This window comes from Fringilla coelebs (assembly GCF_963513975.1).
Source record: "Fringilla coelebs genome assembly, chromosome: 21".
NCBI lineage: Eukaryota > Metazoa > Chordata > Aves > Passeriformes > Fringillidae > Fringilla > Fringilla coelebs.
Genome location: NC_140047.1, coordinates 11,156,478 through 11,172,922, shown reverse-complemented (window position 1 = coordinate 11,172,922; position 16,445 = coordinate 11,156,478). Strand labels below are relative to the sequence as shown.

The window sequence follows — 16,445 nt, the reverse complement described above, 5'->3', positions numbered from 1 at the left end:
TTGAAGATTTTCATGTGGCAAATGGTCTGTCTTGTTTTAAACACATTTAAGAATTGCCTGTCTTCTACTTTCTGCTTTTTGTGTGTTCACGAGGAATTGGAAGTTGAGGAACAGTAGCCCAGGTGAAGCCAGCACAGAGGTGACTGAGGGCAGCCAGGGAGGTGACAGCACAGCTGGGGCTGAAGCCTCCCAAATGAGGACACTGCTCTGTGAACAGCTGGACACGTCTCTCAGGGCCATCTCTGGCTGGTTTTGCACAGGACACAGCCAGGGTGAGGACAGAGGAGCAGAGGAACTTCTCTTTGTTCCATGTGGGGCACCTGAGAGTGGAGCCCTGGGTGTGTCTGGATGTGCCCCTCTGAAGCATTCCAGGGGGGACATTGCAAAATACAAGGTCACCTCTCCTTGCGGGGGGCTGCACACAGCAATGCCATGGAATGGGAGCTTAATATTTGGAGAAATTGTGAGATCTACCCAAATTGCTAATTAATTGAGTGGGAGGCAGAGTGACAGGTGTTTGCTCAGTATCTTCTTCCATTCTGTCTGTGCTGTAGCAGACATTTCAGCTATTATTAGCTCTGGCAGTCCAGCAGCAGGGACTGGATCCTGCAGGCAGGAAGGTGTTTCCCAGCTCTTCCCACAGATCTGCTCCCCTGTGCAGCTGGGTGCTGATTCCCTCAGTCTCATGTGGGCAGTGTCTGCTTACAGAGGGTAACTTTGCCTGATCAATGTCAAATTAAAGGAGAAACACAGTTTTAAAAAGAAAATCTGAATAAGGAATACTCTGGGTCCCTTCTTGATCCCTCCTGGATTAGAGTTCTTTGCTGTCAGCTCCCTTATGTTGAGTGAGTGCCAAGAAGAAATGGAGGAGTTCTGTTGTAGTTAAATGCCTTCTGCTTCAATTCATAACCAAAAAAACCCAACCACAGTGGATGAATTGGGGCTCTTCACTTCCTTCCTGTTGCTTCTTCTGTGCACTGATGAGAATAAGAAAGCTCATCATTAATGCAAGTTCATGCAAGTTTTAGAGGATAATAAAGAGTGTAAATCAGCAATACATGAAATCACTTCCTCTATTCCCAGGACTGCAGCTCCCATTATTGATGGGAATCCTCTGTGTCCTTTATGTACTAAAGGATGGTGCTTGGTAAATGGGTGGGGGAAAACATGCTGGAAAATGTGAGAACAATAAATAAAAGCAAATGGGGATGAAAAGAACATTTGTTTAATTGTTTTTAAATTACAGATTGGATGGCAGCAAGCTTCAAGTATTCCTTGCTAGGCTCAGCAACAGTGTAAGAACTAAGCGATGGTGTTTATTGCTAGAGATGATATTCACAGGCTTAGCAGGGATTTTATGGGTCTGGCCATGGTAAAATGGTTTGTAGGTGGAAAATCATCACATGTTTAGATTCGTTATTGAAGAGAAACAGCAGAAAAAAGAAATTCTTTTCACTCAGAGAGTGCTTGAAAAAATTTGTGCAATGTCCTGGAAGCAAAGTACTCTAGGGCCAGAAGTCAGGGTCTGGACTTGAGCTTGGAAGTGACCCAGAGCTTTTCCCTGTGGATGCAGAGCACAGCGAGGCGCCTCTTGGAGTTCAGTAGCAGTGGGGTTATCCTGTGGCCAGCAGAGAGGCAATTCCATTTGGCAGGAAACTGCTTGGACTGTTTTAACCAATACTGCTTGGAAACCTGCTTTTGAGGTGGTTACCACAGCATTTTTCCTGCTGTAGTAGCTCACACAGATTGATGAACTCTCCGATAACTTTGAAACCTGCTTTTCCCTGTGTTCTGTGGTGTTTTCAGTGTAGAGCCACTCCATTCAGGGTCGAACCTGCCTCTCCTCTTCGGGTTCCCCCTCCCTGCTCCGCTTTTGTCGCTCAGGTGAAGCCGCGGGGCGCGGCTGGGGCGACCCTGAGCGGCTGCGCTGCGGCGGCGGCGCCAGCAGAGGGCGCGCGGGGGCGCAGGTACGGCCCAGGTGAGGCACGGAGCCCGGAGCGTGTGGGGGGAGCCCAGGTGAGGGACAGACCCTACTGGGTGTGGGGGGAGCCCAGGTGAGGGACAGACCCTGCTGGGTGTGGGGGGAGCCCAGGTGAGGGACAGACCCTGCTGGGTGTGGGGGGAGCCCAGGTGAGGCACGGAGCCCGGAGGGTGTGGGGTGAGCCCAGGTGAGGCACGGAGCCCGGAGGGTGTGGGGGGAGCCCAGGTGAGGGACGGAGCCCGGAGGGTGTAGGGGGAGCCCAGGTGAGGGACAGACCCTGCTGGGTGTGGGGGGAGCCCAGGTGAGGGACAGACCCTGCTGGGTGTGGGGGGGAGCCCAGGTAAGGCACAGACCCTGCTGGGTGTGGGGGGAGCCCAGGTGAGGGACAGACCCTGCTGGATTTGGGGTCTGAGCCAAGCTGAGTTCTCGCACACACCCCCATCTCTCAGGAAAATTGTAATTCCAGACTACCTTTTTCAATGAAATATGGTACAAAAGTTAAAATGTGGTTTTGAATTATTTTCTTTACAGTCAAGTAGGAACTGATGTCCAGTCATTAAATTCTGTGTTCTAATTTAGGAATTTCACACTCAAATATTTTTTCTTTCAAGGATTTCAGGATTTTGGCTGCAATGGTATAAATCCCAATAGCTATACATTAAGAGGCTGATTTTTTATTGTTTCTCTCTAATTTTGCATCAGATTTCACATGGGCTTTTGAGGGAGAACGGTGTAGATAGTTCTGGGTTAAGTGAAGAGCTCTGGTCCTTTATTTAAAAAGAAAACAAAAGAAAACCCAAGTTTGTGTTATTTTGCTTTGGTTCATAAACTTTCTGGGCAAAGTTACTGGTTTGCAAAGGTCCCATGTTTGCAACTGTGATTTCAGTTTTACCGAATTTGAAGTTTTTGTTGGGTTATTCGGGTTTTGTACACAAACTGAAATCATTCTTTTGAAGTGAAATGCAGAAACATTTGTGTGGAAATCCCTCTCGGCCAAAATAGCTGAGCTCTGCACCACTCTTTTTCTAAGATAAAAAGAAATGAATCCATAATAGTTTGTGACAGATGGCAGAAAATGTAACTAACTGAATGTGATTCTGTGTGGAGTTATTTGAGGTTTTTGGTGTGATTTGTTGTGAGTTCCTCTCCTCCCCCCCTTTCTTTCCCTTTGATTGCAGTCTTTGTCCATTTATTCTTAGGACAGAATAAGATTTCTGAGCAGGGGCCTCTCTTGTGGTGCAAAGTGAGAATTGTTTTTAATTGAGCAGAAACATGTGGAAGGATCAGGAATATCTCAAGGGATTACAGAAAAATTCCAAATTTGTACTACTTACAGCTTGTGTTTAGAGCGGGGTCTGCTGGGAATAAATGTTAGTTAGTGTGACCTGTGACCTTAAAAACTGTTGACATGGATTTCAGCCAGAAACTGGCCACAGAACTCCTTTGTTAGGCTCATTCATAGCTCCTTGAAAACTCCAGTCAGTGAAAGTTGCCAGCTCGAATCTAAGGAAAGCAGAGCCCTTTTTTCCTTTTTTTTCCCCTTTCTTTTTTTTTCTTTTTTTTTCTTTTTTTTTTTTCTCCTTCCCATGCTTTGGAAACAGTGGCTGCCCCTTAACCAGCAAGACTTCTTTAATAGGGCTGCAGGGCCGGGCCCTGATTGGAACTGACAGCTTCCTGGCCCGGGCGTGCCAACTGGCAGGGCCCTGAGCCATGGGACAGACAGACAGACAGCACCGGGGGCTGCGCTGCCCCGCCCTGCCCAGAGCCCCGGGCAGTGCCCACAGCCCCCTCGACCTGCTGGGGAGGGAAAAACCCAACCCCAGAGCCCTGCCAGTACCTGCAGGGGGAGGAGATGGAGTGTTTGTGATGGGGCCTGTTTTATAGTAATTGTCCTGTTGTTTTCTAGAATTTTCCCTTTTCATCGATTTGGCCAAAATCAATGTTTTACTTCCATATCTGTATGATTCTTTGAAGCCTTGCAGAAGATGTTTGGTAATGGCTGGAAATGCTTGGAACACTTTTTGGACAGTCTGTTTGGTCCTTGAGGTGTATCGACCCTGGAATCCCTGTTCTACTTAAAATGCTTGGGAGATGAAAGCAAATGGCAAACTGCTTCTGTTAGACATGGCAAAGGCCACAAAATACATGTATAAATCATGGGCAATTGGATCTCTGATTCAAAACTGCAACAGAATTGTACCTAATGAAAATGTTGCTGTTGAGTCTCTGATGCCTTCATAGATTTTTTTTTCATTATTATTTTTTTATCAGTGGCTTCAGCACTTGCACTGTCTGTCAGCGAGAGCTGGAGAGCAGAGATTCCTCAGTTCCTTTGCACGGGCCTTTTAGAGAGCAGAGGAGAGGGCAGGCAGGACTCGGAGCCACAGCCTGACCTTCTCTCACAGAAACTGGAGTTTCTTACAAGCTGGAACTGTAGCAAACCAGGGCAACTTTCTGTGCTGGGTGACAGGAAATTGAGCTGAAGTGGCTCAGAAAATGTGCGAACGCCCCGAGGGCGTGTGCAGGGCCAGAGGGGCTCCGGGTGCTGCAGGCATTCTGCCTTAACTTGACATGTTTATAAAACAGTTTACATCTCAAAAGTTTAGGGTTTTTACCCCTGATGATTCGCTTAAACAGACACTGGCTCTTATTTTCAGTTGCTTGTCAGAATATATATGGAAAAGTGATGAACCTAGTGAAGAGGGAGCTTGACATCAATTAAATTTGGCTATCTGCTTTGTGTTTCTTCTTCCTGATACACTGTCTCCAGGATAGCTTTTCCAAACTTCCTGTGGTTTTCCATTATTGTCCTTACAAGTTTTACAAGATAGAGATGAGCTGTTTGAAACTACTGTTTCAGGAAAAGAAGAATAGAATATTGTATTACATCTGCTCATTTGTTGTCCTCCATTTTCATCTCTACCATTAACCATTTTGTAGACTTCTTCCAGAAAGCCTGTAAGGCCTAGCACCTTCTCTTGCTGAAGCATCTCTAAATAAGATAATGGTGATTTAAATAAGCTAATAATGCCTTATGGCTGGAGTATGGGATTTGAAGTCTTTGCTGAAGAAGCTTTGCTTTGTGTAATCAGCTGGTGATGTTTGAACCAGAAGCTCCCCTCTGTTTCTATAATTTTTTTCTGTTACTGTCCACTAAAAGCAGAAATTATTTATGTCCATCTAGTGAGTTTGAAGTTTTATCTGCAGGCATGGCTGGCTGCACTCAGAGGCTGAGTTCATAAGAGGTTATTTGGGTGATATTAGGAAGATGTTTTTTTCCCACTGAATGTCTAAATAAACCAGACTGCTCATTGGTAGGAGCAGCCATAAGCTGTACAAAAAAAATTATATGACCTGGGAAGTACTGATATTGGAAATAAATATTAAAAGTCAGATTTTCAATAGTCAGACTTTAGCCTCTTCCTGCTTGTAAATCATGGGTTGCAAGGAATGCCCATACAGGGCTTGGCATTGGAGTAAAGGTGCTGATTTTGCGTTTCACTATGTGTGTGCATATACACATTGTTATTCTTAGTTGAAAGTCGAGCAGTTGTCCTTTAACACTGGTGCTTATTTATTTCTTTCCATGTTGATTCTGGTACCCAGGCTGAGCTGTGTGCTTGCATTAATGTTGTAGTGGGATGAAGCTATCCCACTTGTGAGTTAGTAGCAGCCAGAAGTACAGGGAGTTGTTTACAGGGAGCCCATGGATTCTGCCTTTCTGTGGAAGCATTCAAGCAGCAAGCCCTGCACAGTCTGTTTGGCACAGTAGCTGCTCTCAGCTGGCCCCGTGCCCTCCTGCTGTTAGGCAGGGCAGAGGATGTGCCAGATCCCGCCTTGTGCCGGAGCAGAGCCTGCCTGCAAATCTGCTTGTAGTTAGCCTGGGGCCTTTTGGCAGCACTCTGCAGCCCATTGATTTAGTTGCAATGCTTTTTCCTTAATATTTTCCATCTGGCCAACAATGACCTATAACGACAGACACAAAACAGAGTTTGAATTATGAGCAGCGTAATTGTGCAAATGCTTCCAAATCTCACTCTAGAACCTGCACCGATGGGCGCCGCCGCAGGGGCTCCTTCCACAGGGCTGCTGCAAAGGAGAAGCCTTGGACTCTGAGTCCCTGTCCCAGAGACATGTGCACTCCAGTTAAACTGGGAGTGTGTTCCATTCTTGCTTCTCCTTGCTGTCTGTTGGTCCTGAGCTGGGGGTGCAGCTCCCACAGCCTCAGCTTCTTCACACTCCCCTACACACCGGCAGGGCCAAGCCCTGCCCTGGGGCCCTGGGCCTGTGGGAGAGAGCGACCCTGGAGCAGGTCTGGGGCAGGCAGGGCAAGAACATGAGTTTGGAAACGCTCCAGGACGTGCAGCAACAGGTTTGAGGCCTTGCACTGTCAGGGATGTTCTGAGCTCCAACCTGCAGCCATAAAATATCAATGAGAAGGATCACAATAAAAATGTCAAGTGTTAGTACTGTATCGCTACTGGTGGAATTGGATAAAGCTGATAGTACTGCATTCAGTCCAGCTACTTCACTGGTCTTGCCTTCTGACCAGAAACCAATTTTACTTAATTAATTAGGCCTTCATGTCACGCCTTCTTTCGTTGCTGAACAACTGTAACAGAAGTAATTAAATCATGTCACTTTTTATTACCTTTGGCCCTGGCTGACTGGCCTGGAAACTTCATCTTAGAACTAATACAAACTGAATTAGTGCATCACCTTGGGGAAAACCCCCTCCCTGGCATCAAAAAGCAGGGAGGAAGTAGTTAAAATACAAGATGGATAGATCCTCTCTTCCACAAATGGATCACTTTTGGGTTGCTGTCTGAAGGCTTACAAATGCATCTGTCAGGAGCGAGAGCATCCTGTCCCTGCTGACAGATGTGTACAACATTCCCAAAGAGATTACATGGCAACTTCCTCCTTCAAAACTGGAGCTGTGGCAGAGCCCTCGGGTTATGCAGAGGTAATTGGAGACACTGGGGCTGCTCCAGAGGTGGAACTGCCGAGAAAAGCCGCTTGAGTAACTTGTGCATGTTGTTCCAATAGGAACCCTGATCCAGGCACTGTAATCATGGGAGAAAGGCTTTGTGTGGCTTCCTAGAGGCAGAGTTCCCTGGGCTATGCAGGGAGCCCAAATAAAACCCCTCATTTGTAACCCCAGCTGTTTATGAACATGCTTAATAAGGGACACATCTTCCTCCACACTGAGCATTACCTGCACTAACTGTCCTCAGTGTGTTTTAGAATTTATTACTGTTTGAATATTCAGAGAAAATAATTGTGGGCAGTTTCCTGGTTTAATCATTTGCTTAAGCTGATGGTTAGACAAGAAGTCTCATAAATAAAAATTGGGCTTGCTGTCCAGGAAGCGGGCCAGAAAGACTTTTCTGTTAATTAATGTGTCATACATTTTCAGGGATTCTCTGGATAGGTTCATCAGTGGTGTTTCTGCAGGTGAAGATCAAGTACTGTCTTTTTATGTGCTTATTTTTACATCTGAATGTTTGCTGTGAATCCTAAACCATCGTCCAGGGTAGTCATAAACAACCTGCACTCAAATATCAGACTCAGACTTGATCTTTGTAGCTTTCCTATTGACATCTTGCTCTGCAAGTGCTTGTTTGCTGTAAGTGAGGTGATTTTTACATGCCTAGCCCAGTTCCTTGCATTCTCAAATTATCAGTTGCGAGTACCACAGTGCCGACATAATCATGAATTTTTCACTTGGCTCTTTCAGCTCTGCTTGTGGTTTAACTTTTATGACTTCCTACCAACTTTGCTTATTATTAGGAGCTGTGTGTACTCCCTCTGAGCATGTGAGTATTTCTTCCCTGTGATGAAGCTCCCTCCCTGTGAGGGAGGGAGCTTCATCACCTCTTGCTTCACGTAACTTTGTTTCTTGCCAGTAGGGAACACCAGTGGTTTGGGGAATGCAGAAGAGAGGTGCATGTAATTGATTTCTGCTCTGTTACTGAAATACCCTCATTCCCCACCCAATGTCCTCTGTAGCTGATTTGCCAAAACGCAAGGATTCACTGTTGTGTCTCAGAACTCACACACAGGTATCACAAGTACACACCTGGTGCTCAGCTTTGACTTTTCAATATGTGGCAAATCCCTTCAGCCGCCAAGCACAGCTGGCTGCTGTGCAGTGGGGCTCTTGAAGACAGAGGTGTGTAAAATTCTTCTGTATGAGGCAAAGCGATGCTGAGTCCCCAGGCAGGTGCAAAAACCTGGCCTTTTTAAGCAGTTAGGCCTTTATCAATTGCATAGTTTTAAATCATAACAAACATCATTCAACCAACCACCGTATACCACGATACGAATACGTAGTGGGTATAGAACTTGATTATCTGCCTCTAATTCAGCTGAGTCACTTTGCCAGAGTCCTCTTCTACCTAGCTGAAGTAGCAGGCCTGAGCCATGGTTTCACCAGGCTAACAAGGCCCTTCTTTTATAAGGCGTTACCTATATGCAACATTTTTCTTCCCTTCAGGAATTTATCTGGGTTACAGATGGTGCCACAAACTCTGTCCCAGAGTGGCTTTGGAGCTCACTGCAGCACGTGTCAGAGCATGGGGCTTGGTAACTGGGAGGGAGCACTTTTGATTTATAATAAAAAGTTCATAACGCTACTGAAATTTCAGCTGAAGCTTAGTACTAGAGGGCATAGCTTGACAAGCACATATGATTGGAGTCAGTAATGAAAAGGAGCTGTTTCTCTGGTCAAGGAAAAAGGGTTAATTTGCATTGGGATGAAAAGGCTGTTCAGGATCTACTATTTCAACCTGTGATAGACTTAACAGCAGGCTTTGATCCCCAAATGAAATGTGATGGATTTCAACTGATGCCAGATGTCTCAAACCTAGTGGGATCTCTGATTGTCTGCCACATCTAGAATTCTCTCTTCCAGCACTTTCATGTATGCTTTTAAACGTGGTTTGAGAAGAGAGATTCCTTGACAAGCTAAGCCTTTGGAATCCTCTCTCTGTATTGTCATTTTGGTGGGGATCTTGAGGCTCTCATGCTGTCTAATGCATCCTGCTTTTTAACATCAAGCTTTGTGTACCAAACTGCTCTAACTCCTTCATAATCAATTTTTTGAAGTTCAGATAATTTAGAGGCAGTATACTCTGTAACTCTTGTCAGTTTAAGGCTGTTCTTTACCCTCTCCATATTTGTTATTTAGAGCATTTTACCCTGGCTGAGTAAAGCCACTGGTCAATGTGTTCCTGTTGGTGTTGAAGGGAACGTGACTGTTGATTTTTTTACTCCAAGGATATCTTGTGGCATTTCATATATCTCACTGTAAAGTGCCAAGCCCTTCAGCATGCCCATCTTCTCACCCAGTGGGCTTTCTGGGATACCCTTTGCCCGTGGGTTTAAGAAAAGCATAGAGACATAATTGTCAGTGTGTGCTGTAAATGCAGACAAATGTTTTTCTTATGTACCTTTATTTCCTGTCGCTCCTTCAGTCCTTTGCTCTCAAACATGTTTGAAGTGTCTGTGTTGGTCTTAAACTAACAAAGTAAGCACTTGCTGTTGACAATTATTTATTGAGATGCTCCATAAGATGAGATCCAGTTCTGTGGGGTTTAGTACTTCTAAAATATGTACATGAGTCATGCTTAAGCTGCATAACTTTAAACTGAATCATGGAATGATCACTCATGGGTAATAATCAAAGCGAAGTTTGTAACAAAATTGGGGGAAATGCAGGAAGAAAAGGCATCCTGTGGGAGCAAGGAGAGGCAAGGGTGTAGCTGGCTTTGTGCAGTGGCAGGAGCACTAACCGTGGGGCAGGCAAACCTAAACACATAAATAAACAAATAAATAAAAAGCTGATGTTGAAAGGAGGCTGTTGGCTGCTCCTGTGGAAGGTAAGGTAATCTCATCCACATGCAGAGGGGTTGCTATGGAGATTTGGGGTGTCTGTGCTTAAGCTCCTGGGTGCGAGAAGGTGTCAATAGGCTGAGTCTAGAGCACAGAATAACGAGGTGCTGGGGCCCATGAGGTGTAGGGAAGACACTGGAACACAGAAGCAGCTGAACTGAGAATTTAGCCTACAGAAATTCCCAAATGAGCCTAGAGATGCCTTGGTTCTTTCAAATGCATTTTGTAAAGATGCTGCAAGCACTGGGTGATGGAAGGAAAAGAAGGTGGGGAAAAAGGATTTAATAGGGTGTTGCTGCAAGGAAAATAATAGCATGTGGAGAGTCATCCCTCTCCTGAGCAGAGAAATGGGATTAGTTTTAAAAATCGGTAGTTTAATGTCATTTTACTTCATCTTAACTGTAAAAAATTCAGGTGAAATTTAGAAAGAATTAAAAAGGGAAATTAAAACTTTTAATGAAGGGAAGGAAAAGGTGTTTTGAGTGTGTGTTTTTGCTATTTAAAGTCATGTTTTCATAGAAGCCCTGAAGAGCACTGTGGCTTGACAAACATAACTTAGTTCATCATTAGAACCATTAGTAACCTAAAATAGAATGTGATTCCATGGTTAGGAATAATGCTGGCTGAGGGGAGGATCATTAGTTGCCAGGTACAGGAGGATGGAAAGAAGCAATATTGGATTTAATTTTGAATTGCAGAGTTTTATCTTCAAATGCAAGAAGTCCTAAGATAGCAAGTCACCAGGAGACTGGAGTAACTTTTGATATGTTTTACATCCTTGCATTTTTTCAAAGACAGTGTTGGGATTATCCACAAAGATCCTTCTGAGCTCCTGCTGAGGCTCTGTCGTTTGTTCTGTAGGAATTGACAGGCACTGTGAGTCAGAAAATGTGTTCTGCTTCACCAGGAACCTTCACTGGGTTCATACATTGAAAGTGAAAATGGCAGATAGTAGTAATAATAATAATAATAATAATAATACTTCCAGCTCTTTTTTCAATCTGCTGGATCTTCCTTGGGATTTTCAGCACTCTCCTAGCTGTGCTGGAGTTTTGCTGTTGGTTACAGTGATGGTGTGGAGGGGACAGGGAGAGAAGCAGCTGCCCATGTGGCACAGGTCACTCCTGCTGCAGAGTGTCTCCCTGCTGGGCTCCAAGGTGACATCACTGCCACAGCCAAGGGCTGGGCCCAGGGGAGTTATTATTTGTTATTGTCTGTTCTTCAGAGTCCAGGAGCTGAGGCACTGGGTGTTTTAGTGGCACGTGCAGGAGTAGTGCTGGCAGGAGATGCATTTGGCCTGAGTTTCCTCTTCCTTACACTTTTGTCAGTGAAGTTAGTGATGTTGTGTCTATAGTTCATGTAATAACTGAGGTCATGATTGCATTCTGTCTTCTAGGTCACTGTAGATTATTGTGCTGAGCAAAAAGGTCAAGATTTGGGAACTCCATGAAACCAATCCTGGCTAATACAGACAGATTTTGTAAGCCTGTCACCACAGAGAAGTGTGCCCATCTGCAAAATGGAAATGACTGTTCTGTTTTGCAAGGGAGATGGCAGTTGGTTATGCTGTTATCAAAATATATATAGTATGTGTTATAAATAAATACGTGTTAAAAATTCCACTTCTGATCTGTGTGAATGGAAGGAGTAAAAGTTATGTGTGCTTGCAACTCAGTCTAGGAGGAGATGCTGCAGATATGTGTTGATGTCAGACTAGTTACTGAGTCACATAGCTTTCCAACAAGAGTTGTGCCCGAGTGCAGCTCAGCCTCTACACGGCCCAGGAGCTGCTCTGGCGCTCCAGGGGCTGTGAGCCAAGGTGGGACTTCACAGCTCCAGAGGAGCCTCAGGTACCCTTCCACAAGTGTTGGCTCTGCTTTTTCATGGTGTCAGCACCCCAGTAAATGGAATGCTGGAGCTGGCAGTGGTAAACATTACTTTTATAAACAGTTGCTATGGTAATTGGCAAATCTTCATCAATCATTTGAAAAGGCCCCCCTTGCCACTAGGGTTTGCTGCCGCTGCACTGGAACACGGAGGGGTTTTGCTGACAAGGTTCCCAAACCCTGGAGTGCTCCCTGGAAGCTGGGTTGGATGAGTTCAGCATTCTCAGGTTGGGAATCCTGCTATTGCATCCTCCTTCCTGCTTGCGGCTACAAATAGCACTGGAAAACCTCTCCTTTTTAATGTTGACTTCACTGCAGATTCACCTTTCTAAGAGTAAGCCAAAAGCTAAGGAAGAGCTGAAATTGCAGATTGGCCCTTTGTTTGTGTTTTCTCTGCCCCGATGTGGCTGTGCTCAGACACAGCCCTGCAGGGGCTGGGCTGTGCGAGGGGCGGCTCCGCTGGCTCTGGGCAATCTCACTGCAGAGCTTCCCTTCCTTTGCTTAACCTCTGACCTGTGAAAACAAGAGTTAATCAAAACTTCTGAGGGAGCTAAGAGGAAGGGGAAGTGTTTGGTTACAAATTAAATATGAGCAAGTCATAAGCCATAAATCTTCAGTAGTGCTACCAGTTGTGCTACTTAAGGTCCACACGGTACAGAAAATTTTGGGTTATAAACTCTGCCTGTGTTTCTTTGGAGGAGTGTTTAAAGGCTGCCTTGAGGCTTTGCTTTCTGTAAGAAAAAAAATCCACAATTTTTTCCTTTTTCCTTTTGGTAGACATCTAGAAACAAATTCAGATAGCTGTATTTCTTAGGGGATTTTTTTAGATTTTTTTCAACTTTAACTAGTCACAGTTTGGTCTAACAAAAGCAGAACTGGTTTATTCTTGACTAGTCGACACATGGATTAAGTGATGAAGTAAGAGTGTTGAAGATGGCAGGATAAATTAGCTTTCTAATGTATCCAGAAATTTTGGGCTGAGAGAGATCCTGAATTGTGTAGTGACAATGGAGGGGGATGAAAACTGAAGTGAGATTGTCTGCATAGTTTGCACAATTTTGTGGTGGGTTTGTCTTTGTTTGTCTTGCCCCTCTCTTGAGCAGGAGCCACACAGATCCCCATGTGTTGTGGAGGGATGAGTTCTGCTTCAAATACCAGCTCATTTCCTCAGACTCCAAGCTGTGACACTGTCCTCAAAATGGGAAGTTATTCTCAAAATAGAAAAAGCAGCAGTTATGATGAGATGCTAACCCATCATTGGGAAACAAGGAGGAGTGCATGTCAAAAAAAGGACAATAGGTTCATCAGGGGATACTGGGGAAGAGAAGGGAAAGCCAGGGAGTCACAGGGGTGGCAGAAATGGGGCTGTGTCTGCTTCTGGGGGGGGTTTGCTGGTGTTTTGACAGTGTGTGAATACGAGATGTATCTGGGCTATTTTTATTGGAATCATAGTGGCTCTTTCCTAGGGCCCAGTAAAAATGTAAAGTTGGTTTGGGCTGGAGCATTCTCATTCTGCAGCTGTGCCATGTTGGGTGTGTGCTGGTAATGCAGGAAGCCCCTGGGAGCTGCAGGAAGACTCAGCAGTGGGCACAGGCCCTGGCAGGGCAGGTGGGGGAAGCTCTGAAGGACACCCAGGACCTGCCCCAGTCTGGGGGCTCAGCGTTGGCCCCTCGGGTCCCTGCTCCATCTGCCCTGGGGAGGTGGAGGCCTGGGGGAATCTGCTTTTGTTTTCCTCTTTTACAAGACATGGCACACAGACATTAGGAGCACAGTAATGGTTTTGAGGACTCTCATTTTAACTCTGTAAATGTGTTTTTCTGGCCAAGTCTGAGCGATTAGGTGGAAATTTTAATGGTGCCTCTGTGGAAGCAGCTTTGGTTTTCCACTGCCAGGGAGCTTTCTGCCTTCCTGCTTTTCTGTCTTCTCAAACTCTTTTGATAGATGCCTTGCACGGATTTGTTTACCAGGTTCTTAATCTCTACTTAGCAGATATGTTTGGAGAGGATTCCTTGTTACTCTTGTAATGGCTTTTAACTCTGCTGAAGTTTATTTAACTAAACAGAAAGAAAGAAACTTATCTTCTACCTAATCCTTCTGGATTGTTTACAATATAATGTCAAACTTAAATGCTGTTTCAAGTGGTAATTGTCTGTCTTTCTGCTCTATTCGAATACACGCTTTGTAAAGATGTTTAGAGCGTATTAATTTAAATGATAATACTGTCATATAACATGAAAAGTTAAGTTGCTTATCAGTATATTTTGATTAGCTACTTACATTTTACAGTAGCATTTGCAGGCTTCAAACAAACGCTAATGATGGAGTGCCAGTCACTTTGTCTGTCTCATAGAGAGCTTCTCACCTCATTTATCACCAGAGCTGCACAGCCAGGGACCACAGGGCACTCCATTCCTTACAGCTGTCAGGATGTAGTCATATTTTATAAAAACTTTAAATCCTGTGTAACAATATCAAAATAGAATCCATTTGCTTCAGAAAGCAGCTGTGATTAAAGAGCATCAGGGAGTGCATCTCTGGCTGGCTTTGCATTGGCTGCAGCCGAGGGAAATTCCTGACTGGTGTTGGGAAAGGGATTGAAATACAGAACTGTGCCATGAAAACAGGGCACAGAATCCGAGGAAAGCTGCCGGGAAAAGGAGCATCCTCACTGTCTTACTTTGTGGAGTGGAGATGTGAAGTAAATGAAAAAGTTGTGATTTTTCTGCATGTTCCCCTTTTAATTTTGTTTCTTCCTCTCATTTGGAAGTTGTGTGCACGTACTGAAGGTGAAGTTTCTGTTTGACTGAAGCAAGGGCCAGGCCAAATACAGTGATGGAATGAGGTTTTGAAACAATTAAAAACTGAGATACTGATTATTCAATTTTTGAAGTCCACTTGTACTAGGATTCAAACCAAAATAACTGTCTTTTCTTTTTTTTTCATTTTTCTTTTTCATTCCAGTTACCTCCCGTGGTTTGAAGTCTTTTATAAACTGCTCAATGTCTTGGCAGATTATTCAGCAAAAGGACAGGTATTATTCTAAAATACTGATCCTCCTTTTCCTATCCCAATATCAAATGAATGAGGGTGAGAGGATGAAAGAAGCTGTTTGAAGAAGTGCTTCTATCAGAGATGACCATGTGAATTATTAATCCATATGATGCAGTGATACAGAAGATCATACTCAGCTTGGCAAGGGCCTCTCAAAAATAAATACACATTTAATTTTCTTTTTGAAAAAGATAAAGAGCGAGACTGTGGCTGTGGATCCGACCCAAGTCCCTGCAGTCACCCATGCTGGCTTTCCTGACTCCCTGAGCTGTGTCCAGCACAGTTCCTGTAATTCTGCTGTTCCCATATTGCAGAGTCCCATCAGTCTCTGCCAGCTCTCTGATCCAAGTTTATCATGGGCAGTAAAAGCAGAACTGATCTTGCAAATACAAAATGTTTAGCCAGCCCTCTGGCCTACCTTGCCCTTCTGCCTTGGGGTTTACCTGGTGCAGCAGTGTTTGCTCAATATTCCTGGTTTATTCTCATTTCAGGATAGTCAGAGGAGTGAGCTCCTAGAAACATTTCATAAACTCACCATCCCTGAGCCAGGAACCTCTGTTCATCTTGGAGTGGTAAGTGGGGGGGGGAGATGTAAGCTAAGGTGTTTAATATTCATTCCATGTCATACTAGAGGAATGTCAAAAGCAATCCTCTCTCCTGGAGCTTGTACACAGGTGTTGTTTTCCTGTGAGGGGCTGTGAAATTCCCTTTTCACAACTGGGGCCCCCTGCTTCCCTCTCCTAACCTCAGATGTCTTTGAAATGCAGTTGATTGGAGGAAGGCTGTGTGTATTCCCCTGGGAATGTCTCTCCATATCCTGGGTGACCTGCAGGAGGTCAGGAGCACCAACAGGACATTTATTGCCCACACTTCTGCACAGCTCCTGGCCCTGGGAGTTTGAAGGGGGAGCAGGCTGGGAAGCAAACAGGCACTTACCTGTCACAGGGAGTATTGACTGCTCATCACATTTTCTGGTTCCTTCTCTTCCTTCCCCCTGCCTCAAAAAAACTCACACAACAAAGAATTTATTTCATTTTTATATTTTGTGAGAAAATTAAGCAAAGCACGCTGACTGTATAGATGTGCGCTTTTATTAGTGGGATTGTATTTTGAATTTAATCTTTTGGGGATTTTGTCTTCACTTCAGCAGCACAGCCTTGTGCTGCAGGCTGTGGTGAGCACTGCAGATGCTCCTTGCTGCTGCTGCCAGCTGAGAGTTCATGAGGACCCTCCTGGGAAGTCTCCCTTGCATTTCCTTTACTCCTCCTAAAGCACCTCCAGGCACGAAGCAGCTCATGCCCCTTGCTCCCCCCAAGGCTGGCACTGCAGTGTGTGGCCCTGCTGGTCCCAGCTGGCCCTGGACACGTCCCCAGCCCCTCCAAGACCCCTCTTGAGGAGCAGCATTTCTGTTTAGGGTATGAGATGTCTCCCAAGGCCAGGGGCAGTGGGGATATTCCAGTTTTTTCATACCAGTGGTTCCAAGGAATGCTGCCTGTCTCCCCTTGTCTCAGACATTTCATGGGCAATGGAGCAAGAAAAGATAGAAAAAAGCAGCCCAGGGACCGTGTCCTTCTGATTTTATTTTGGCTGTTCCTGAGCCCATTGCGGGGTCAGGGTGAGGTTCCTCTGTG

General features: G+C 45.0%; 1 protein-coding gene across 7 annotated transcripts in view; it reads left to right on the top strand.

Moving 5' to 3' along the window:
* Positions 1-16,445, top strand: part of DENND1A (DENN domain containing 1A) — a gene marked incomplete at its 3' end in the record, with an annotated part of 147,731 nt that overhangs the window by 48,696 nt on the left and 82,590 nt on the right. For all 7 annotated transcript variants that reach the window (XM_084219797.1, XM_084219795.1, XM_084219798.1 and 4 more), the window contains exons 6-7: positions 14,725-14,794; positions 15,306-15,386. In XM_084219797.1, the coding sequence (XP_084075923.1) occupies positions 14,725-14,794; positions 15,306-15,386 (151 nt within the window). The remainder of the gene's footprint in view (positions 1-14,724; positions 14,795-15,305; positions 15,387-16,445) is intronic.